At 40.0% G+C, this 21,891-nt stretch overlaps 1 protein-coding gene across 1 annotated transcript in view; it reads right to left on the reverse strand.

Moving 5' to 3' along the window:
- Positions 1-21,891, reverse strand: part of LOC106956997 (SCO-spondin-like) — a 42,088-nt gene that overhangs the window by 1,941 nt on the left and 18,256 nt on the right. The window contains exons 38-51 of the mRNA XM_015048161.1: positions 21,187-21,348; positions 17,405-17,521; positions 17,165-17,303; positions 16,797-16,993; positions 16,537-16,707; positions 15,233-15,360; positions 14,989-15,143; positions 14,461-14,507; positions 12,371-12,535; positions 11,454-11,671; positions 9,352-9,447; positions 3,326-3,386; positions 2,721-2,851; positions 612-762 (exon numbers count right to left, since the gene is read on the reverse strand). Of these exons, the coding sequence (XP_014903647.1) occupies positions 612-762; positions 2,721-2,851; positions 3,326-3,386; positions 9,352-9,447; positions 11,454-11,671; positions 12,371-12,535; positions 14,461-14,507; positions 14,989-15,143; positions 15,233-15,360; positions 16,537-16,707; positions 16,797-16,993; positions 17,165-17,303; positions 17,405-17,521; positions 21,187-21,348 (1,938 nt within the window). The remainder of the gene's footprint in view (positions 1-611; positions 763-2,720; positions 2,852-3,325; positions 3,387-9,351; positions 9,448-11,453; positions 11,672-12,370; positions 12,536-14,460; positions 14,508-14,988; positions 15,144-15,232; positions 15,361-16,536; positions 16,708-16,796; positions 16,994-17,164; positions 17,304-17,404; positions 17,522-21,186; positions 21,349-21,891) is intronic.

Consider the following 21,891-nt stretch of genomic DNA (forward strand, 5'->3'; position numbering starts at 1 on the left):
TGTGCGTCAGATTTACAGATGTACCAGAAACACAACACATAATTCCAGCTGGGGACATTTGTGTGCAGAAAATAAAAATAAAATAGAGAACGGGTTGAATTTTTCTTTTACATGTTTAATTCTACTATTAATTAATTGAAAATAACACTCTCAATTCTTATGTATTATTTTAAAATTAGATTTTTGTTTTTAGCTGAAGCTATTATTTGAATTATTAGAATTTGAATTACTGAAATAAATAAACTTTTTTGTTCACCTTTTAATTTAGATTCCCTCAAGTAAATGTAATACTCAAGTTAAATTATGTAGGAAATTATTCTGTCAACAGTTTCTATATAACTTCCCATGACAAAAATGTTTTTTTTATGTAACAGCTTTCATTTCTCTTTCTTCAAAAAGATGAGGAAAAGGCATAATTAATGTGGCTTTATGAAGAACAATGGTCTATAGGAGAAAATCTCTGACCTTTCACTTTGTTTGAAAAGCATGTAGTTGGCTACAAGTCAGCACTGTGCACTCATCTGTCTTTTGTGTAAAGTCTTAGCATATGCCTCATTTTCATACTGACATGAGAGACAGATATGCAAATCCCCCGGCCCAGTGTTCCTCACCGTGGCAGCTGGTGCACTCGCAGCTGGTAATGACTGGTAGGAAGACCTGCTCACTTTCTCCGCTCACGCAATGCAGGTTGAGGAAGCGGACCGGTTTCACCAGGTCCAGCTTGTAGCTGCAGCACTCGCACTCTGAGCGGAGGTGGGGCTCCTGCATGTGGAGAGGAGGGAGAAAAGCAACAGTAAAGAGAGGAAGAAGGTAGTAAAATGAGAACCAGACTGAAACAGAGGACCCTTGTTTTGTAGCTAAAAGTGCTATCATGTTAGCTTTTCTTGCCATGAATGGTGGCATAAGTGAAAATGTGTTTTAGTATCGTTTAAACATTAAGAAATAGAGCAAATTTAGACAGACACAGATGTAGATGGATAGAAAGATAGATAAACTATATCACTAGCTAGATGGAAAGAAATAGTTAGCTAGATAGATAAGCTACATAGCTACCCATGTAGCAGACCGACCTGGCCCGGATCTGGCATTCTGCTGGCACATCTGGCAAACCTTTGGCACGGCAAACTGGATGTCAATCACACCCAGGCCACCAGGTCTGGCAATGATGGCACGGTTCACACATGGCATGCAACACATGGGCCAGATCTGTCCATGCCAAATACGGGCCAGTTCTGGAAGTAGTTATGTCACCCATGTGGCGGACAATTCATTTTCTCCTAAGTCTAAAAGTGGTGATAATATTACGAAACATTTGTACATTTACCAGATGAAAGGACTTTTAACCACAAGAATAATATGGCGCTCTCTCTCTCTCTCTTTCTCTCTCTCTCTCTCTCTATATATATATATATATATATATATATATATATATATATATTTATTTATTTATTTATTTATTATCTCTTCAATCCCCATAGTCTGGGCAAAGGCCTGAGAAACCATGTTTCCAAATGTGGCTTTTAAGTTTTGAATGACGTTTGAGCTTCACGTTGTGCTCCAGAGACCTGCAAACATCAAAGCTAGCTAGTTAGATTGAAAGATGGCTAAGCTAGATAGTTCCATAGATAGATAAACTAAATAAGCTAAATAGAAACATGTCAAACTTTATTTATGTCCCAGTGGGCATTTAATTTTACAGCAAGACACAATAAAAACAACAACCTCGAGTCCTGTCATATGTTAAAAGTCTGTCAACAGCTTTTAATGCTCACCCATACTGTATAGTGCATATATACTGGGATCAATGGTGTGAAAATCAGTGTTTAACTGTGAGGATGGGGTGTTTTAGTTTATGCCAGTTTTAGCACCAGGTGATTGTGGCTGACTCAATAAACAGGGTGGATACTAAATCTCAGACAAGGATGGAACATAACAAATAGCAAAGGCTGGCATCTAATTTGAGTCAGCTGAAAAGGGCAAAATTAATGTCAAACTTAATTGTTTAAAATGAACAATAACCACTCAATGTTTTAGTAAATCGAAAGACAAACCGTAACAACACGTTCTTTTACTTATGTTGTCCATTTAATGGTCCAATTAAAACATCCTCAATCCAGACAACAGGTCAGCCCTTGGTGAATGAAAATAAAACTTTTCTGTGCTGCCTAGTCACCATTTCAAATTCCTGGTTGCCATGGAGATCAGGCAGAGCTGATGTTTATTTTTACTCATCTCCCTGGAGTAACTGACATTATTTTATTTCTTTTTTCCACAACAATGAATGTGTGGATGCCAAGGAAGATTGGTGTCACCATAGTGATGAGTTTGCTGTTTTAAAAGGATGAAAAGACAAAATCAAGGAGAAAGGAAAAACAAGATAAGTACATGCATTTCCCATGGCTCATCTATCCATTAATGAATCATGAACCTTTGTTTTGAAGACATGTGAAGGTTCTAAGTTGAGCAGATAACTTAGTTTGAACTTGGGAGAGTATTTAGAAAAATGTATGTGTTAAACTTTGTTTTATTTTATAAAAGCACACTAAAGAACCTTGAGGTGGATCAAGCTTTACAGACAAATGGAGAAATTTGACGTTATAGCAGGTTTCACCAGTATATAACATTTAAATAATATAAAATTTCAGTCGTATGAAAGTCACTTGTTCAGACAGAAAGATTGTCAAAATACGCGAATGTGTCTTCATCTCATCTGCCCATACCTCCATGATGACATCAGTCCAGGACAGACAGCGTCCCCTGCAGAAGCTGACCTCCACGTTGTCAAGTCGACAGTCTCCCTTGGTGATGTTCCGGACCTCGACGTAGCGCCTGCACTCCGCCCCAGGCTCACCTGGTGGAAACAGAGACGAGGATGAGGACAGTGGAGAAGACACAGAGAGACGAGGAAACGCAGCAAAAGAACAAAATCGTTTAGTTTCTGCATAAAAAAAAAACAGAGGGATGATATGAGGGGAAGGAAGGGCAGAGAGCACGGTGACATTGCCCTGCCCTCCCAGCATGTGACATTTCTTCCACAGGGAGACAGATTAAAGCCCCACTGTAGGCTAAGTAATGTAATCTCTCACTAATTGGGGACTGCAGCACTCAGTTTTTACCCTTTTAGAAAATGAAGAATGGAGCATTCACATCCACTGACGTGCTTTGGAGGCCATCACCATTAAGGCTGTTTCAATATGTGCTTGTCAGAACAGTTTGCTTCACATTAGCATCATCTGCTTTGTTCTGTGTCCCAATCCGTATAAACTCCCAAAGAGTTGATCCACGAATCCAGACACAGCGCTAACGTCCTGCATGTTGCACTGACCTGTGAACTGTTTCCTGCAGACTGGACAGCAGCTGCCTGGTTCCTCCACTTTCACTTCCCCCTGAGAAGGAGATGATGATTACTTTAGCATAGTTTTCAAATTGTCTACTGAAGATTGTAACTTTTAAAAACCACAAATTGGGGTCAATCCAGTCGGCCACGGAACCGAAGACCAATATTCTATATCATAAATGTTGAAGTCATAGAATATTATTAGGCCTGCCACAAAAATCAATAAATCAATTAATCACATGATCATATGATGAATTGATCCGTTGACATGATTTATCCTTTATCTCCTTTTTTTTTGTCTCTTTCTACCAAAAACTGGATGGTAAAAGTCTTTGAGTTTTGTGCTTTAGTCTGAACTAGTCCTTATTTTGAGGGACAATTTTGTTTACAAAGACTTCAAAATTCATTTTATTTGTTTTGTTTATTTTGTATATTTTAAAAAGTCTTCCAGTTCCAGTGTTAAATGTTTAATGATCTGTCAGAATGTGCTCTTGCATTATTATTTTGCCATTACCATCATATTACTTAAAAATAGTCTCAAAACAACAATATTTTCCTTTATTGCAATAACTTCAGGAACAGTTTATCCAGAAATTTGTTATCTTCACAGGCCTAAATATCTTGCAGCTATATATAAATAAACAAATATATTAAAAGCAAAATGTGGGAGACACTGATGTTTGGATAGTTTTTTATGTTGCATGGATTTTTAATAATAATCAAAGGGTAAAGGAAATCCAGTTGATAGAATAGGTTTCATCAAGTCTTCAACAAACGTCCCACTGTTTGTTCTGTTCAGAGTGACAGTACCACCACATTTGGACCACATCAGTGATGGCATTTACTTTGGAAGTTATTTGTATTTTCTATTTTTAATTAATAGGATGAAAGCTTTACCTAACCTCCCTCCAACCTGTCAATAATTTTTCATCTGATAAATTTCAGATAATTTTATTCAAATCTATAACTCTACCACCACCTTAAAAAAAAAAGAAAAAAAGCCTACTTTAGGTTTTTCTTAGTCGTGTCTTAAATGTAATCATCTCATCAAAATCAAAGTAGTAAAAACATTGAGTCTCTGTACTTTAGAGAACCATCATCATACAACATTGGTTTTCTTCTTGCAGCATACTGTACGTGTTTGGATGTTTTGATGTCAGTGTTCTTCATGTTGTGGGATTTTGTTTGTTAGATGTTTTAGTGAACTGAAAACTCTTGGAGACTTTGCCTGATTTGGAAAGGTGAACTTGTTGACCTTCAGCTAGGAAGATCCCAGAGATTTCCTCTGCTTGCATAAGTTTGTGTCTGAGTGTTCAGTGTTTTCTCAAACTTTCCAAACATATTAGATTATATTTCATTAGTTTGGTTGAATTAGATTAGCTGTTCATTTTTGATCAGTTGTAAAGTCAGGGACATGGCTATCTGTCTCTGTGTGAGGCAGACAGTAGCTGCATTTCCATTAAAAATGTGCGCAAAGTGAAAAAACACAATTTCACAATTGCTGTGTTTCCATTAAGTAAGAAACGCAATTAAAATCACACAGGAAAAAAATTCTACATGCGATAAAAACATGCTATACCATCATCCTCCTACAACGACTTCCTGTTATCTTCTTCGTGGTCTGCGCCAGTGGTAACATCTGGTTGTTGATCATGTGACTTGTGTGATGTGAAAAGAGTGTTTCCGTTAACTTTTTTGGGAAAACAACCAATGTTGACGCAGCCAAAGAAATCACCTCATCCAAACTTTTTTATCAAAGAAACGAGTTTTTTCAAAAGCGGCATTTCCATCACGAGAATTTATTTTCAAAATCTCAACCGCAGCTACTGTTGACTGAATAAAGCTGATAGAATATCTCCATAGACAAATGCTCAACTGGTTTTGGGTCACACTACACACCCACACACACACACACACACACACACACACACACACACACACACACACACACAAATAAAATTAGTTGACTTTTCTCAGAAAAATTCTAGGACATACCCTAGAATTACAAGACGATATTGTTTTCTTCTTTTTCTATGTTCTATTGTCTATGTTAGAGAAACCAGGGTGGAAAGTGGCAAAAGGGACAAAAATAAGACACAAATGAGGAGATTAAAAATAGTACGGAGGAGACAGGGCTGCAGGAACACACAGGAGGGAGTGTGAAGGAATGACACTGCAAAGGAGAAGATATGCAGGACAGTCACCAAGCAGACAATGAAATGTGTGGTGCTGTGTGATACCCAGGGCTGACAAAAGCTGCTGGGAAAGTCTAAGAGTAGACTTTTGCATTGTGGCACCTCAGCATCCTTCACTGCTCTGTGGCACCTAAACATACACAGACATCCAAAAACCCTTTTATCCTCTGCTGTGCCACAAGACCACTTCAGGCTCTGGAGTTTTTAATATGAGAAATGTGGGAAAAGATGGAATAATAGTAGAGGTTAGTGTAAAATATTTGCAATGCCAGTCAGGACTTTACCTGGACTCATCATTATTTATTTTTGGCCTTTATAAAAATGCATTGGAGCTGTTCCTTTTCATGGGTAAAGGATTTATACAACACACACAATGTCTTGTTAAGACAAGAATAACATGATAAACATTAATGCAAATTTTCAGTAAGTAATATGTTCACAATCTTGGAGCCATAAACATCCAGTTCCACCAGTACAGGCAACCAAGCATGCATCATCAACAGAGGGTAAACAAAGCAGTTCACTCTGTGTAATTTAACAATCTACAGAGCTTTCAACCACTTACTAACAATGAGACTGATGTCACAAAAGAACAAAGTTAATAACTTCATATGGTGGCTCTCTTCCAGGCCATAGCAGATAGGAAAGTATGTATCTGCTTTCCAACGCTCCAGTCAGGCCAAAATAAAATCAGCTGCTGGGTTTCCCAAACAAAACATTCACATTCTTCCCTGCCTGCTTGTTTGTTGTTTCTTTGTTCAGGTGACCGGCCAGTCAGTGCAGCCGGTAATGGTACCTCACACAAAGAGGAAGGAATATAAAAAAGAAATGGAGAGTAGCTCCAAATTCAAATGGCCAGGTAGCGAGACAAAGCTTGGATAAAATAGGATGTTCCGGTAAGGCAATGACCCCAAACACACATCAGCGCTGGTTCTGAAACATTAACACTCTGGAATGACCATGACCTTAACTATATTAAAAATGTGTGCAATTCAACAAAAGAATCTGTAGTTTCTCTGCATCTTGCTAAGGGACATTTAAATATTAAAGTATCCTAATATTCTTTAGCTTGTATGTTTACATTTGAGTCGTTTTACCTTCCATTTTGAAAACTCATCGAATGTGTTTGTTGTATAATCATCCGTGTCTGGATCTAATGGATGACAAAGAGTCTTTGTGTTTGAGAGGAAAACCTCCTGACAGGTTTTCTCACCAGCTTTGATAACACGTTCAGTTAAACTACCCAGAACAAGGAGCTCAAAGCTGACTCATAAATCACTGCATGCTGACAGAAAGCAAGTGTTGAGATGGAAACCAGCAGGCATTAAATGACCTTTCCGTACCGACTGAGGTGTAACTTCACGGAGGCATAACTCAGAGAAAACAGGAAGGAATTTTTGAGAGTGTCAGACGGAATCATTGCATTGGCCCATTTACTTTCATCACTGCCTACGTACAGCAACCATGAGCTAAAAATACCTATTCAGGTCACAGTGTCAAGAATGAGATGGCAGATTTTGCCTGCTGTGGCTTATTTTGAACTTGCCCTCCAAGGGGAAGTTTTTTTTTTTTTTATAAGGCCTGAAAAGTTACATTTTCTCCTCCCTTCATCTAAACTTACAGGTAGGTGTGTGATGACAAATTTGATTCTGCTGAGGTTGATATACCATGTTGTAGCCTAATGCATGCACTATGGTTAAATTTAGTGCTTCAGTGTTTTAGCATTAGCTTTTGCTAAATACTGTGATGGTATAGCACTTTAGTGTTAGCAGAACTAATGTTTATGATCAGTGTTTAAGGGTTAGCACAACTAACTTTTTAGCTAGCTGTCCCAAGTTGCTCCTGAGTATTGGTGAGCACGGCTAGCAGTGTGTTGGTATAGTGCTTTAGCCATAATGTTAGGAGAACAAATGTTTATTATTAGTGCTTTAAAGTTAGCACAAACTTTTAGCTAGCTGTCCCATGTTGGTTGGGACATTGTTGTGGGAAATTTGATGTAAGTGTTGAATCTGAATCTGGCCTGACTCACAGTGTCATAGTGTATCTGAGAAAAAACTGAACAAGCTAAGACAAATCTAGCATTAAATGATAACATTTCTTAGCTCTGTTAAAGAAGTGGAGTTTATCTAGAATAAACCAATACAAAAGAATTGCTCAAAAAGAATTTGAGTAATATATTTTTAAAGGCTAAGTAACAGGGAAGAAAATCTAACTATATTGTTACTGATACAAGGCAATCAGTGGATAGGAGAATAAAACTTGAGGCTTTCAGCTTTGATCAAATACAGGTTGAATTAGCCTGAAATTGAACTAATCTTATGAAGTAAAGACGGCGCTTTACAGGAACTGAGACAGTAAGGAAAACAGTTAAGTCTGGTATTGATCCGCTTCAGCCGGTGACTCTTAGAGAACATCTTCCTTCCCCTTCAGGGAAGACGGGTCATTTTAGCCAAAGCCACCAGACCACCAGAGACATTCGGTGGACTGTTCCATTCTGAGGTCAAGGCTTAACATGTTTTAGAAAGACTCGCAGTGCACCTTTCTCTCTGGGTCACCTGTTTGAGTACAAGCTAAAAAACTTTACTCTGACTTCACCACACAGTATTTAGTTGGATTTTACTGGTCTAGATCTGACAATGTTTCCTGGTGGCAGAGAATTGTTTTATCTCAGTGAATTCAAAAGCGTTCTGTGAATAATAATAATAATAATAATAATAATAATAAGTGACGAAAGATAAATTATCACAGATCAATGATGGAGCTGCAAATTCGTCTGAATGCCATTACTCAAAGCATTTTATCCTAAATAACAAATCAGAGGTCGCCATGACAGCGCTTTCTTTAGCTCCTGAGTCATCAAACTTCCTGACTAATCTCGACTCGCACCACCTGCTGTTAGTGTCGTCTGTGATTTTATGTCAGCTGCTCTCTAACTGTAATGCCAGCCAGTTGTTATAAAATTATGGCCTATTTTGATATTGTTGATCTTTAACAAGAAAATCATGTTTACTGTTCAACACCTAAGCATTCTGCCTTAACATGAATTAGTTCTGCCTCATTTGTCATATTTTGTCTGAAATAGAGTCAACGTCCATATATACATCACAGCATCTTTAGCAGATTAGTGCATAGATTATGCCATTGCAACAGTTTTATTCTTTGCTGTTGTCCTTGCCCATATAAAATTAACTTTATTTGTAATGGCTGAATTACCAAAACATCTGCTCTCGTCTACAGTTTTGAATAATTTCCTAGTCTTAAAGCAAAAACGAGTCTGAAATTTGGAGACACGACTTGATTTTTTTTGCTTGATTTTATCTCCGATTCTCAGTTGGGTAAAACCTGCAGTAGTTGTGGTCAGTGGGTGAGTTGGCTTCAAAATCTGTCAGTGCGAGATGCACTGTGTCATGGTTCCTGCGTAATTTAGATTTAGAACCACAAGACTTTCCTGTAGAAACATGTTAGAACAAAATATCCGTTGCTGTGGGGTAAAACAGAGACCGCAGCCTGGTGGGTGACATTCAGCTCAGTGAATGGCAGCATGTAGTTTGTTATTTCACTGCTGTTTGAGCCAATTAGTGTTCAAATATATATCTAAACGATCTAGTATTGACAAATTATCCGTGATGTTTCTGCTCCGTTATGCCTGAATGGTTTCAGTAAGGTTATTGAAAGGACGTATTTTTAAATATTTGGCATAAGCCCAGTGATATAAAGGAAAATCTAAGGTTCAAACTGTGAACATTTTGCAGAAACAATATTAGCATTGGCAGCACATTACCTGGTTAGGTAAATCTTTTATTCATTTCTGGTTCTCACCTCTTCGCAGTAAAGTGGAGGACACTTCGCCTGGCACAGCGTCCTCCCGTTCACACAGCTGCATGAAAGACAGCCCTCTTCCCACTCCGATCCCGCCTGCCTCACACACACACACAGCAAAAAACACACACATTATTACATTGACTAGTAAAATCTAAGTTTTTATATGCCATTTTTCTAAGAATAGGAAATAACATTTCTACCACTCATGGTTAATGTTTGTGTGGAGTCATTAATTATCAAAACCTTGTGTTTGCTGTGTGAGAATCATAATAGAAACATGTCCCTGAACATAACTTGCAAAACCCAATAATGCGCATTGGCCTACTTAACGTCTATTGGAGCCTGAGGTCTTTTATGGCGGTCTGGTTGAGGCGTTTGATTTTCTCAGACGGTGAATCGGCCCTGTTTATCTTGACAAAAGGTTTTTCTAAAGCTGTTTCACATAAATAGGAACCTACAAAATTTATTTTCGTCCCCAAAACGCAACTTTTCTGCTTTCATTTGTCTGGAGCCCACTTTTTTCATTCTAACCATCGTCAATGAAAATAACAAGAGTTCTACATTTAACTCGTGTTATTTAACTTTACAAATATAACAATATAAGGCCTGTGGTTCAGCAGATCCCTGGGGGATTTTGTAAGACATTTAATAGTTCTGACCTGACATTTTTCTTAAAAGACAAAACAAACCCATAATTTGCTCCATTGTATACAGTTCTTTACCACTTTTCGCTATTTTTTTCTTTTTATTTCATATTTTTCTGCTATTTTATAGTACACTCAAGTAACTGTGTTACCTTCAGCTTTTTACAGCAAATAAAAATAACCTGACGTTGCCATTAGATGCCTTGAAATTAACCTCAGCAGGAAGCTCCTGTTTTATCTGACACTCCTTCAGCATGAAACACAACAATGCTCCTCCATTGTGTTGTTTACAGCCGTTCTTAGGAGTGTATGAACTTGTCACACAATGAACTCAGCAGACGTGCGTTTGCTAATGTGCTGCTGCCGCTAGTCAGATAAAAAATAAAAAATAATGGAGCTTTTCCGCCTCCTGGCACCGCTCCTACTGCCATCTGCAGGAATGCACCACACCTGGTCATGAACAACCAATTAGCACATTGACCATACACAAGCCTGATTGACTGCGCTAAGACCCTCCTCCTGGCTCTGATTGGCTGTTTCTGTATTTCTGCAGATGGGAGTCTGACCACACAGAGGAGGCGAAGGAGCTTGATATTATTTTCACAGAATATGTGTCTCATGTTACACTGTCACCACATAGTGATAGTTTCAACAAATATGTAAAAAACAAAAAAAACAAAAAACATATTGTTTTTAAAAGTTCTATACTGCAGCTTTAACATGACAAACTGATCCAGTTTTATGGATTATGTTAAATCTAATCAGGTCTTAATAGAATAATCAAATTCACTTCAATACAAACCAGTTATATACTCAAATCAGAGCCAGTTCCATTCATTTCAATCTTAATTATTCATTATTACAAGTTTCCCTCATGAGATGTTTCTGCTCACACTGAGCCGTACCATGTAGCAGGCATTTGGTGGTCAATTAAACAAACAAACAAAAAAAAACTTCAGAAGAACAGGAGTCAACCCTATGTGACAGAAAGCACAGAGGGAAAGAATCAGCTGCTCCACGAGAGAAATAAAGCCGACCTGTCAGAAAAGAGAGAGGGAAAGAAAAGAAGAAAGACTTATCAAGGTAAGGGTAGCAGAACTCTCGTCAGTGTGTGATTAATTCAGCAACGCTCTAATATCCCTTCTTTCATGAATAATTCCTGGCAGGCTTGCCCGGTTGCGGCTGGAGAACAGGCTTTCCACGGGGCCCCGCTGCATAATGGATGAGGCTGAGGGGACGGAGAGGCCTTGTGGTGTAATGTGGCCCCTGAGCCTGATCGCTCATGTTCCTACAGGCTCTTCTTCTTCATGAGTAAACACCACGATGAGGACGAACGGTGCGAAATGCACAGTCACACGGCTACAATGGGAACAAGCTGCCAGCTTCACTGGCCATCAGGAGTCTGATTACCTCCACTGTGAGCACAGATGTGTGTGTGCACGCGTGTGTGTGTACCTCTCGCAGGACTCCCTGGTCGTGGCAGGGGCAGAGGGCAGGGATGACGCAGGCGCCCACCGGGTTTCGGTACAGCCCCTCCAGACACACGCAGCCCCCGGCCGAGCGGCTGCAGCTGGCGGGGGGAGCGGAGTAAATGTCCCCGCAGCTCCTCTCACACGGTGGGGCCTCCTCCTCTTCCGGCTGGCTCCGCCTCCACCGCTCCCCGCTGGGACACGCTGCACAGAGTGACAGGGAGGAAAAGGGAGGTGAGGTAAATCCCTCCAGCTGTTCCACTTCTGGATGCGTCTCTACCAGCTTTGAACATGGAGAGACTGAAATCTTCCTGTGTTTTTTTCTAAAAAACTCAAACGGAGACATGGATAAGATCAGCTTCACATGTAAGTAACAGTTGATCACCCAAAATTTAGGAAATTTAGGATTTATTAAACCCCCAGTTTTTAAGCCTTGATTCCAATCCTGACTTAGATTTCAGTCTGGCCTTTGACTGAGCCAGGATTCAGCTACAGCCATGTCTGCATGTTTGCTGGAAGATGAAACTCCACCAAGTCTCAGGTCAAATTTTTTTCCAGGGTTGCCTGTTGCAACGAACAATTAATCACATGAGAAATTAAAACAAGCTCAATAATTTCTATTTGCACGATTTATCATTGTTTTGGTTTCTCTCTCCCTTTCTACCAAAAACTGAAAGATAAAACTCTTCAGTCTGGTGCTTTGGTCTTAAATAGACGTTCCAGCTTTCAGATTTTGGGCTGTTAAAGGGTTTTGTCATGTATGTGGTGACAAAATGTGGAAAAGTTCAACAAGTATGAAGCTTCTGTAAGGCGCAGTTCCTTATTCTATGCTTCAGACACCTTTACATATCTCCTGGAGTGGCCATCTGTTGAACATCACTCCTCTGTGCTGCTTTCACTCACCACAGTCAGGAGCTACGCAGGTCGTACTCCTGATGTTCAGTCCGTCACACGGGGCTCCGCCGTACAGGCTGGGCTGCAGAACCCGTCTGGTGGAGCTTTGCTGGCCGGTACCACAGCTGGCCGAGCATGGACTCCATGGCGACCAGCTGGACCACTGGCAGGCCACTGGACCAGGGCAGAGCAAGGCGGGTCAGGACAACGTCACGCAATATGTTTAGGTCATATATTGACAAATATTTAAATGCAAGATGAAGCAGTTAAATCTGCAGCATGTAATGTTAATAAAAAAATATTTTTTCTACATATTTGTTGAATTTTTTGCATATCGTGACAGTATGGTATGTGACAGAAAATCTGTGAAAAAAAAAAATCAAGGTTCTCTGCCTTCACCCAGTACTAATGAGAAACAACCAATCAGAGTACAGGGGGTGGGACTTAACACTGTCAATCATGCTCATCTATGCGCTGATCATCCCTCCCCTGTTCTCTGCTATGCTACAGCTTCTTCTAAATAGAGTCTGGCATGAATGCTAAATCGAGTTAGCATAGCCTGTGATGACGGCAGATAAAATGTTTTTCTGTAATGGTGAGTTGTTTCTGCCACTAGCAAATTTAGCAGCACATCCATTAAAATAATTGCCAGCACTAAGCCCCTCCTCCTGGCTCTGATTGGTTGTTTCTGACCCGGAGTGGTGAATTTATTCCAGTGACTTTATCAGCTCAGGAAAGATCCCTCTTTTCACAGTTTATATGCTTCGTACTGTAGCATCAGAAAATGGTGACAGTTTAAACAAATATGCAAAAAAACCTTTTTTTTCATAAAAGTTGCATATTTTGTTGTTTGGCAAACAACAAAGCCTGGATGTAATAACCCAGGGGTCTCAAAACATCTTTAAATGCTGTCAAAACTTTCAATGTCAGTATTTCACTTTACACAACCATGTCTTTAAAAAGATGCAAAAAAATTTAAATCCCAAACCCTAACCCAAAAAGTCATGTTTTACAATTAATATAAAAAATGTGATAATTTTCTTCATCCCATCTTGTACAAGAAAAAGAGATGAAAAGAGATAAATAACCACTTTTCTTTATGCTGCTTTCCTTTTCCCTGGTGTAACACTGCTGAGTCAGCCAAGGCGTTCGCCTGCTGTGAGCCCCCCACCCTCCATCCCATCACTCTGAACTTTCTTCTTCCTACCAATTCATTATCACTCCACAGACTTCTGATCCTGTCTGCATCTTCATTCTTTTTCCTCCTTAATTTTAATCCCACCAGTAAACTCGCATTGTTGCAAAGTCAAACGCGTCACAGCAATCGTTCGGTATCACATCTTTATGCGGCATGACAAACAGAGACCGTGTTTCTCCCTCTGCTTCACTCAGACTTTAATTTACCCGCTGCAGCAAACGAATGAAAACTGTCATCTGAGCAAATTTACTTGCATGAAAAATAAAGCCCCGGTACAATTACACTGAAAAATCCACGGCCACCTAAAATTAAAGCAATCCTTCAACTTCAACACCAGCTGGGAAAAACAGTGAAGTAGGACCTCAAATCAATGAAAACGTCAGGTGTTGTAGAGGAACAGAAATAATTTTTGATCCTTTGTCCGTTTCATGTTGCACGACTCCAGCAACTGTTTGTCATCTCTGACTTTATTGTTACATTTCCTTCTGTTTGTTAGTCACAAAATAAGATTTGCATAAAAAAACGGCTGGAACAAAATGGAAAAATGTTCATCGAGACCCACAGCTAGTTTTATTAGACATTCTCAACAGTTACCTTCCTGCAACATGTTAAACATACAAGCTGTTGGATGGCACACAAAATATGGGTAAACAGTTGTTGTGGTTTTATGCCGTCCTAAAACTTCATAACAACATTAAAAGAGCCGTCAGAATCCTTTTCTAAAAGCAAAACGCCAGGAATGGCTCTCATAAGCTGTGATTGATACGGCTGCAGCTCAGTTATTGTGCCCAACTGTTCTAACAGCTGGTAGTAATTATCCATACAGTAAAATATCTAATCCATCATGGTGCTGAGTTCAGCCCGACATGGTTACTGCTTTTATTAGTGGAACGGTTCTCACCGTCGCAGCTCTCTGAGGTGCAGCTGAACGCTCCGCTTCGACAAACGCTGGAAGGAGGAGAAACTCGTCAGTGACTCGATAAACAGGAAAGGCAGATCTCAAATGTTTGTTTTTTAAGTTTGAACAATGAAAAAAATATTTTAAAGGAACATAGTCAGATTTTAGCTATTTTAGGTAAAATAGCTACAGCAACTAGTAGCTAAAGTAGCTTAATTTTAGCAAGCTAAAATATTTTAACTATTTTAGGTAAAGCAACTAAACACCAGCTTAGGCCAGCTTTTAAAGACGTGGTTGTGTTTACTTTTCCTCAGGTTAAAAAGTCATTCAAGTCATTTTTTAAATAATGAGTAAAATAACTATCTTTTAAGTTTAAATCACTATCTTTTTAAAATAAAAACATAAGCCATAACATTTCCTTTTAAAGAACTAAATATTTAATAAGGTATCCTAATTTTCATTTTCTGGACCAATGTTCTCAAAGATCCTGATTTAGTATAATGGTGATCAACACCTCTGCCTGTCTCTTACCATGTGTTGCAGCGGTGCTGAATAACTGTTCCAGGCTGCAGCAGAACCTCCGTAAAGCCTTCGCCGCTCGTGTTCCAGCTTTGGTATTCAGGTGGCAAAGAGAGTGACGAACAGGGACAGTCTGCGTGAGGCACACAGGAGCCCTCATACAACACCTAGCAAAGACACAATGAGATGGTTACAGACAGCGATAGAGGAGCTGGATAAAACACACAAACGCATGGAGACAAAGGGATGTCCAGACCTGTCCAGGAGGACAAGAACAGCCGGAGGTACAGGGTACAGGTAAACACTGGGTGTGTGGCCACAGGTCCTCACATGTGAAAGGACAAGAAGCTGAACAGTTGCTGTGAACCTGCCTGCCGGGACACTCTGCAACACACAAGACGGGATATGTCAGCAGCCGGAAATAAAAACGGAGACATTCAGTGAGTGTGTTTTCACTGCTGGTAGTCTGGTAGCCTCAGTTTGATTGGGGACCAAAACTGCAACATCTGTTATGTTTTCAGCTGCTGTGGTTCACTTCCACACTGCACAGAGTCAAACCAACCAAACCCTTTGAAGAACCTGTTCACCTCGTCGCCTGCGGGGGCGCTGCACCAAGACCCACTGAATGAAACGACATGAAAACCTCTGATGAAGACACTGAGCGCAGCTCCCTTCTTCACCAAGTGAAAACAAAAATGGACTGGCGTCAGATTTTAATCATAGGATTTCTCTATTATCTTCAGCAGAAGAACGCAAAACATTTCTCCATTTACTCATTAGTTACCCAGGATGCCCTGTGCTATAGTCTGCTTCCTGCTGTTGGAGCGGTCTCAGACCTGCTTGTTCACATATACATTCAAACGGCAACAGAGTTCACTTCATCCGAACAGAAACCTAGGTTGCTAGGCAGACCAGAGTTCACTTTTTTGGTTCAATCAGACGTCAATTGTTCCTCCATAAACAACTTTCCAGATAAACGAACTAGAGTTGGATTAAAGCAGACTAAACATTGGAGGTGTGAATGTCCCTTTAATGTATTTGTCTTTAACATCAAAGCAAATTTTACAATGTAAACAGAGTCGGATAATGTGCCTTGCAGAACTATTCATCATTCCTTTTCATTTTACGACCTCTGTACAGCTATATGTATGGAATTAGAAGCAACCCAAAAAAAATGCCTGATCTGAAAAGTAGGGTTCATTTGTACTGAGCTCCCATGAGGCAATATTTCTGTGGAACCACCTTACACTGTTATCAAAGCTGCACCTTCTTTGCACATTGACAGACTTGAGTTTCTGTCTGTTCTTCATTGCATGATATTTCTAACTCAGTCAGACTGCATAGAGTGTGTCAGTGAGTATCCTGCACTTAGATTCTCCTTCCATTTTTAACTTTGACACTGTTCCTCTGTCTGTCATACAATGAGGTTCTGAGTGACCAGAATTAAAAAAGTTCCACGGGTAAGAACATCTTTGCAAAGCAGTTCATAGACAATCACTTTCTGCATCTCTGTATGTGTGTGTGTGTGTGTGTGTGTGTGTGCGTGTGTGTTTGCTTTACCAGGTAAGCAGCTGTTGGTGTTACAGATGGTCTGCTGTTTGAGTGGTCCAACACACGCCGACCCACCAGGCTCTACTTCTTGAAGGATGGTCTTGTTCCGTGTTGACACCCCTCCCCCACATGTGCTGCTGCATTCGCTCCAGGATGACCACTCACTTAACAAACAACCCTCTGAGGGAATGAATGGGTCGGATTGGTAAACCTTTAACTCCAAAGGGAATGGAAGTGGTGTATCATGAGAGCTTGAGGCTACTGCAGACCTGGACAGGACGGCAGATCGCAGCTCTCAGTCTGTGTGGTGGCAGCACAGGGGGGACCGCCCTGTGTGTCCTGGCAGCTCCGTGTCCTGGTTCTCTGTCCGGGTCCACAGGACACTGAGCAGGAGCTCCACAGGCTCCAAGGTTCATAAACTGGACAGGGAATCGTGGTGCACGCCAGAGTGCCGTTCTCACACACACTGCCCACAGAGAGGGACGGGAGAGGCTGAAGGCGTTTTCTTACACAGAAAATATACAAACACAACGTGCAAATCTAGGTTCTTCAAATGAATTTGGTTCTGTAATCATCTCGTTGTTACAGATTTGACCTTTGAAGATCAAGAATCCCCGTCACAGAGAGCTGTTCTCACCAAGTGTTACATTCGATAGTGAGCTCCTCTTTAGGGCTGAACTCTGCTGTCCCATTGCCTGATGGGATTCCACAGCGACACTGGCTCACCGGGACACAGCGGCCGTCCTGCAGCAACTGGCCATCAGGACATCGACAGCCTGACAATACAGAAAAGATTGAACAGGAAATAAAGAATCACAAGACAATGAAGCATGTTACTGTAGCCTGATATTAAGGTAAAGTTAGCTCTGATATTCACCTGAGTGGCAGCTTCCTTGCAGACACTGCACATGCTCCCATAAGTCTGCACAGCTGCGAGGACACCGGTTGGCACAGCTGTCCTGGTAGATCCGCTGCCTGTCCTCACAGCGCTCACCTGAGATACAGGCGAGGATGTTACGTTTTAGAACAATACATACGAGTGATCATCCAGAGATCCTGATCATCCATAGGAACAAGGTTCTCTTACCATTCCAGAAAATAAAGAAGATAAAACGTATTAGTCTTACAAGAACAAGTATTGATGATTCGTGAGTCAAAAATTTTACTTTCTTCTGGCTCATCTGCCAGAAGATCCCAGTTTTACTTGTTTAAGTAGATTAAAATGACTCTGTTTAATCCCTGGACCTTCGAGCATTCCACAGTCTGTTATGGAACACGCTGGATTCAGAAATATTGGAGGAAACTGCAGTCCAGATCTAGAGGTGTCCAAAGTCAGTCCTCAAGGCCCAGAATCCTGCATGTTCTGTTTCCCAGTCAAAAGGCTGAATCCCTTCATCAGCAGGTTATGAATGGCTCTGAAGGCCGTTCATTAGAATCTGCTGTGTTGGAAAATGGACACATCTACAGGTTGCAGGATGGCTGACCTTGAGGACTGAACTCTAAACTATACACACAGAGAGACTGCTGCTTTTTCAGTGCAAGTTGTGTTGATCTTAGTGATTGCTACTGAAAACTGATAAAGACGGCTTAAAAAGGTCAAAGTGTAAACTTTTGTCTCAGTTTTGAAATAGTAAAAACCTGTTTTCAAGCATCAGCTGTCACTCACGGCGTGATATCCTCTGATTCAGCAGGTGCAGCAGAAGATACTCTGAATGTTTCTCTTGTACTTTCTTGTATTCGAGTTTTTAAAGAGACATCAGAATCTCTGAGATAGTTTGAATTATCCAGAGCACTTCCACTACTACACAAACCAAATTAAATCCAGACTTGATTTGTAAGTTGCTCACGTCCTGCAATATGTACAGAAACCATCTCATGATTTAATTCCTTTTTCCCCTTTTTGATCAGTACATCTCTGATTGAGCCTCTCGCTTGAGAATTCTGTTAAAAATTAAACTAATGAGGATTGTCCCTGCTGGAGAAGAAGCTAACAGCTGCCTCACAGTCTGACAGAAACTGTTTACCACCAGACCTCCGTCTGCTAGCTCCAAAACGCCTCAGTGACGAACAAAACCCACCAAATGTTCTGCCTGTTGGTTAAAAGTGCTGTTTTTCACGCTGCTCCAATGCTGGACAAACCAAAGAGCAACTGGTATTACTTTATGTTGTGGTATTTATCTTTTTGCGTGGCTTAAACTTGAGCGTGGACAGTGCAGAAATGCTAATTAGCAGTAGTGGAAATCATCCGGAGCCACCATTGATTACCCTGAATGTTACTTCAAAGCAGACTGCTGAGCTTCTGCCAGGCTGGTGTGTAGGATGAAGAATCTCAGGTTCTCTGTCAGCTTTTTAGCTAATTGTAATTCCTGACAAAACATGATGTATTTCTTCAATGCCAATAACCAGCACAAGACATTTTAACTTTGAAATCACCATTATTAAAAACATAGTTCAATCAAAGAAAAGCTTTATATATATCTAGCAAATGTATTTAAAAAATGATATGTTGCTCTCCAGTGTTCCTCTGTAATTCTATGTTGCTTTTTGAATAGTATAATCTGCTTCTAGGCATTTACATAAGCAAAAATGTGAAAACTGTTTCAAAATGGAAAAAACTAACAAAAAACTCTTCCATTATGAACATTAGATCCCAATATGCTGAAGCCATGAGTTACACAGGTAATGAACTATGAAGCCACAAGGCTTCTTATGCTGTGAGTTAATGTGTCGCTTGGTGACTCTGCTTTGTTATTTCATTTATGACTAAACTGCTGTCATTTTGTTACAGGCCATATTGGGCCCTGTGCCTCATTTTAATGAGGGTATCCATGACAACTGCAGGATTGTCACAATTTCTTCTAGAAAGCAAATATATGTAATTCAGCACTTCATCAGTTTATTTATTTATTTTTTTTAAAAAGAGACTAAAACTCGAATTTAAATTCAAAGGAGAGAAATGTTTACTCTGGAATATCTTAAAGATGACAAATAGCGAATGACTTAATTATTCCTTGTTGCTAATTGAGATGCAGAGGCAGAAAATGTCCCAGTCTTGTTTTAATTTTGTTACAACAGATTCAAATTAATGCTGCTTGTTAAAAACTGAATTAAAATGTTCTATCACATTATGAACAGTAGTGATGTGGGTGATGTTGGTGCTGCTTGTAAAAGTTTTCTTTATGCAACAGAAACTTTTTAGGAGGAATTACAGATTTAAAGGATTTGCACTGCAGCTGAGGCTCACATTCATCCTGGTAAACTTTGATTTTAATCCAGTTTATTCAAAATATTTCACTTTTCCTCCTAACTGCACCAAACCCAGCTGTTAACATGATCATTTAGAGTTTCTAATCCTGCATTTGAGATGTCATTTTTTTAACTGAGGGATGCACAACTTGGAATTTATTTTCGCTTATCCAGAGTTAAAATGACCCAATAATACACATAATCATTATCATATTGCAGATGGTGTTGATTTTGTTGTCAAACTCTTTAATCCGTGTCATTGTTAAAATGGCTTCTCTGTGGACAGAGTCACTGGTACTTGAGGAATTTTCAGGGCTTGACGGCGTCCTTAGTAACTCCTGGTCATCCTAACCAATGTCTTCTCCTCTGAGGTTCCCAGTTTGGGTCAAATGTTTGGAACTTGGACACTGCTGGATGTGCCAAACCAGACCGGCACATCCGAGCTGATTTTGGAATGGGTGAGTTATGGGTGAGTTATGGGCTAACATTACATTTCTCAAATTGTTCCAACTTCAGCATTACTGAAAGTTTAAAACTAAGTAAGACCATAATCAACAATGAGACCAGACCTTTAAAAGCTCAAGCCAAGAAAGCAATCAAATGAAATGAACACATCGATTTCTGCCAAAAGGAAATTGAAAGGCATCAGCTGGAGTTATGCCAGAAGTTAATTAATGGCTACCAAAGTGTGCTTTTCTGTGTAGCTTGCTAAATAATATATCCATTAGCAATGTTTGTGGATTAAAGAAAATCCACAATAAATTCAATTCCTGTTCTTAAAAATCTATGTATTTGATTGTTGTTTGACTTAAAACACATGTGACAGATTCACAGTTTCAAGTTTCAGCATCAACTTTAGACTTTTCAATCTGACCAACATTTTAAACATGCAATTTAAAGAAAGCTAAGCTTAAAGTAAGTTTTGATCATCTGATTTCAGAACGCATCTGGACGAATAACTGACAATAACAAAGACATAAAAAAAACACTGTTCATGTAATTTTCTTAACTTTCTTCTACTTTATGTTGCTGAAATGAAAAAAAGACTTTCAAATAGTTCAAACAAATATTTCTCATATTTTTTGCACTTCATTGTAACGTATTCATTTCAAGTGACTGAATATTTGCTTTACATTTTTTTCCGTTCTGTTGATGAAAACTCCTTTTAATGTTCTGCTTTTGCCTTTGTAGTTGGTCGTCACTTTAGTTTGGCGAGTTGTCATATAAATATGAAGCATATAAAGAATAATATGCTAACATTCCACCTGAAATACAATCAGTCACAAGTATTAGTGTGTAAGCTGGCAGACACTGGGAAGTCTGGCTGAATCCTTTTTATTTCTGGACCTTTTATGGAGTCTTTACAGAACATTTTCGGTTTGTTTGGGAACAGAAGGAATAAAGTGGCTGTACCTGGACAGAGTCCAGTGTTGCAGCTCTGGCTCTGCGTCTGCTGGCTCCTGCAGCGGGGCCCCGCCGAGGAGGCCAGGGGCCGCCTGTAGCGCTGCCTGACTCCGCCACTGCACGGCTGTGCGCACGCTGTCCAAACACTCCACACACTCCAGTGGCACAGATCTGGAACAACAGAGCCGTTAGCACAACCACCATGAACTCTGCTGGGAGTCTCATCACACCCACTGTACGAATCACAACGACTGCAGTGGAATGTAACGCTCGTCCTCTGCTGCAGCAACACGTCTTCGTTTTAGTGGCTGTTCTTCTGCCGGTTCAGACACTCAGAGAACACATTTATACACAAGTCGTGTTTTTTTTGTTTATTAGATGCATCCGGCGTAAACTACTGACCAATGCTGAGTCAGTTTAAATATTTCAACAGCAAGACGGGTGATTTTAAATAATTTCATTCTAATTAATCAGACGTAAAACTTGTTTAGGTAAATTGAAGGGAAGTTGACTTTGCGCCTTGTTGAAATATTCACACGTCAAACTCTGTTAATCTGTCGTTATCACATTGCATCACAAACATCATTGTGTTTTAATGACCAACACAACCCAGTGAATAACTGTGAAGCAGAAGCTGTGTGTTTCTTCGTACGGTGTGTGTTCCTAACACAGATGACTGTCTGACTGACCTTCGCAAAGTGTGCCGTAACCCGG

Source organism: Poecilia latipinna, unplaced genomic scaffold (assembly GCF_001443285.1).
Source record: "Poecilia latipinna isolate Pla-1442-1.1 unplaced genomic scaffold, P_latipinna-1.0 Scaffold863, whole genome shotgun sequence".
In the NCBI taxonomy this organism is placed as follows: Eukaryota; Metazoa; Chordata; class Actinopteri; order Cyprinodontiformes; family Poeciliidae; genus Poecilia; species Poecilia latipinna.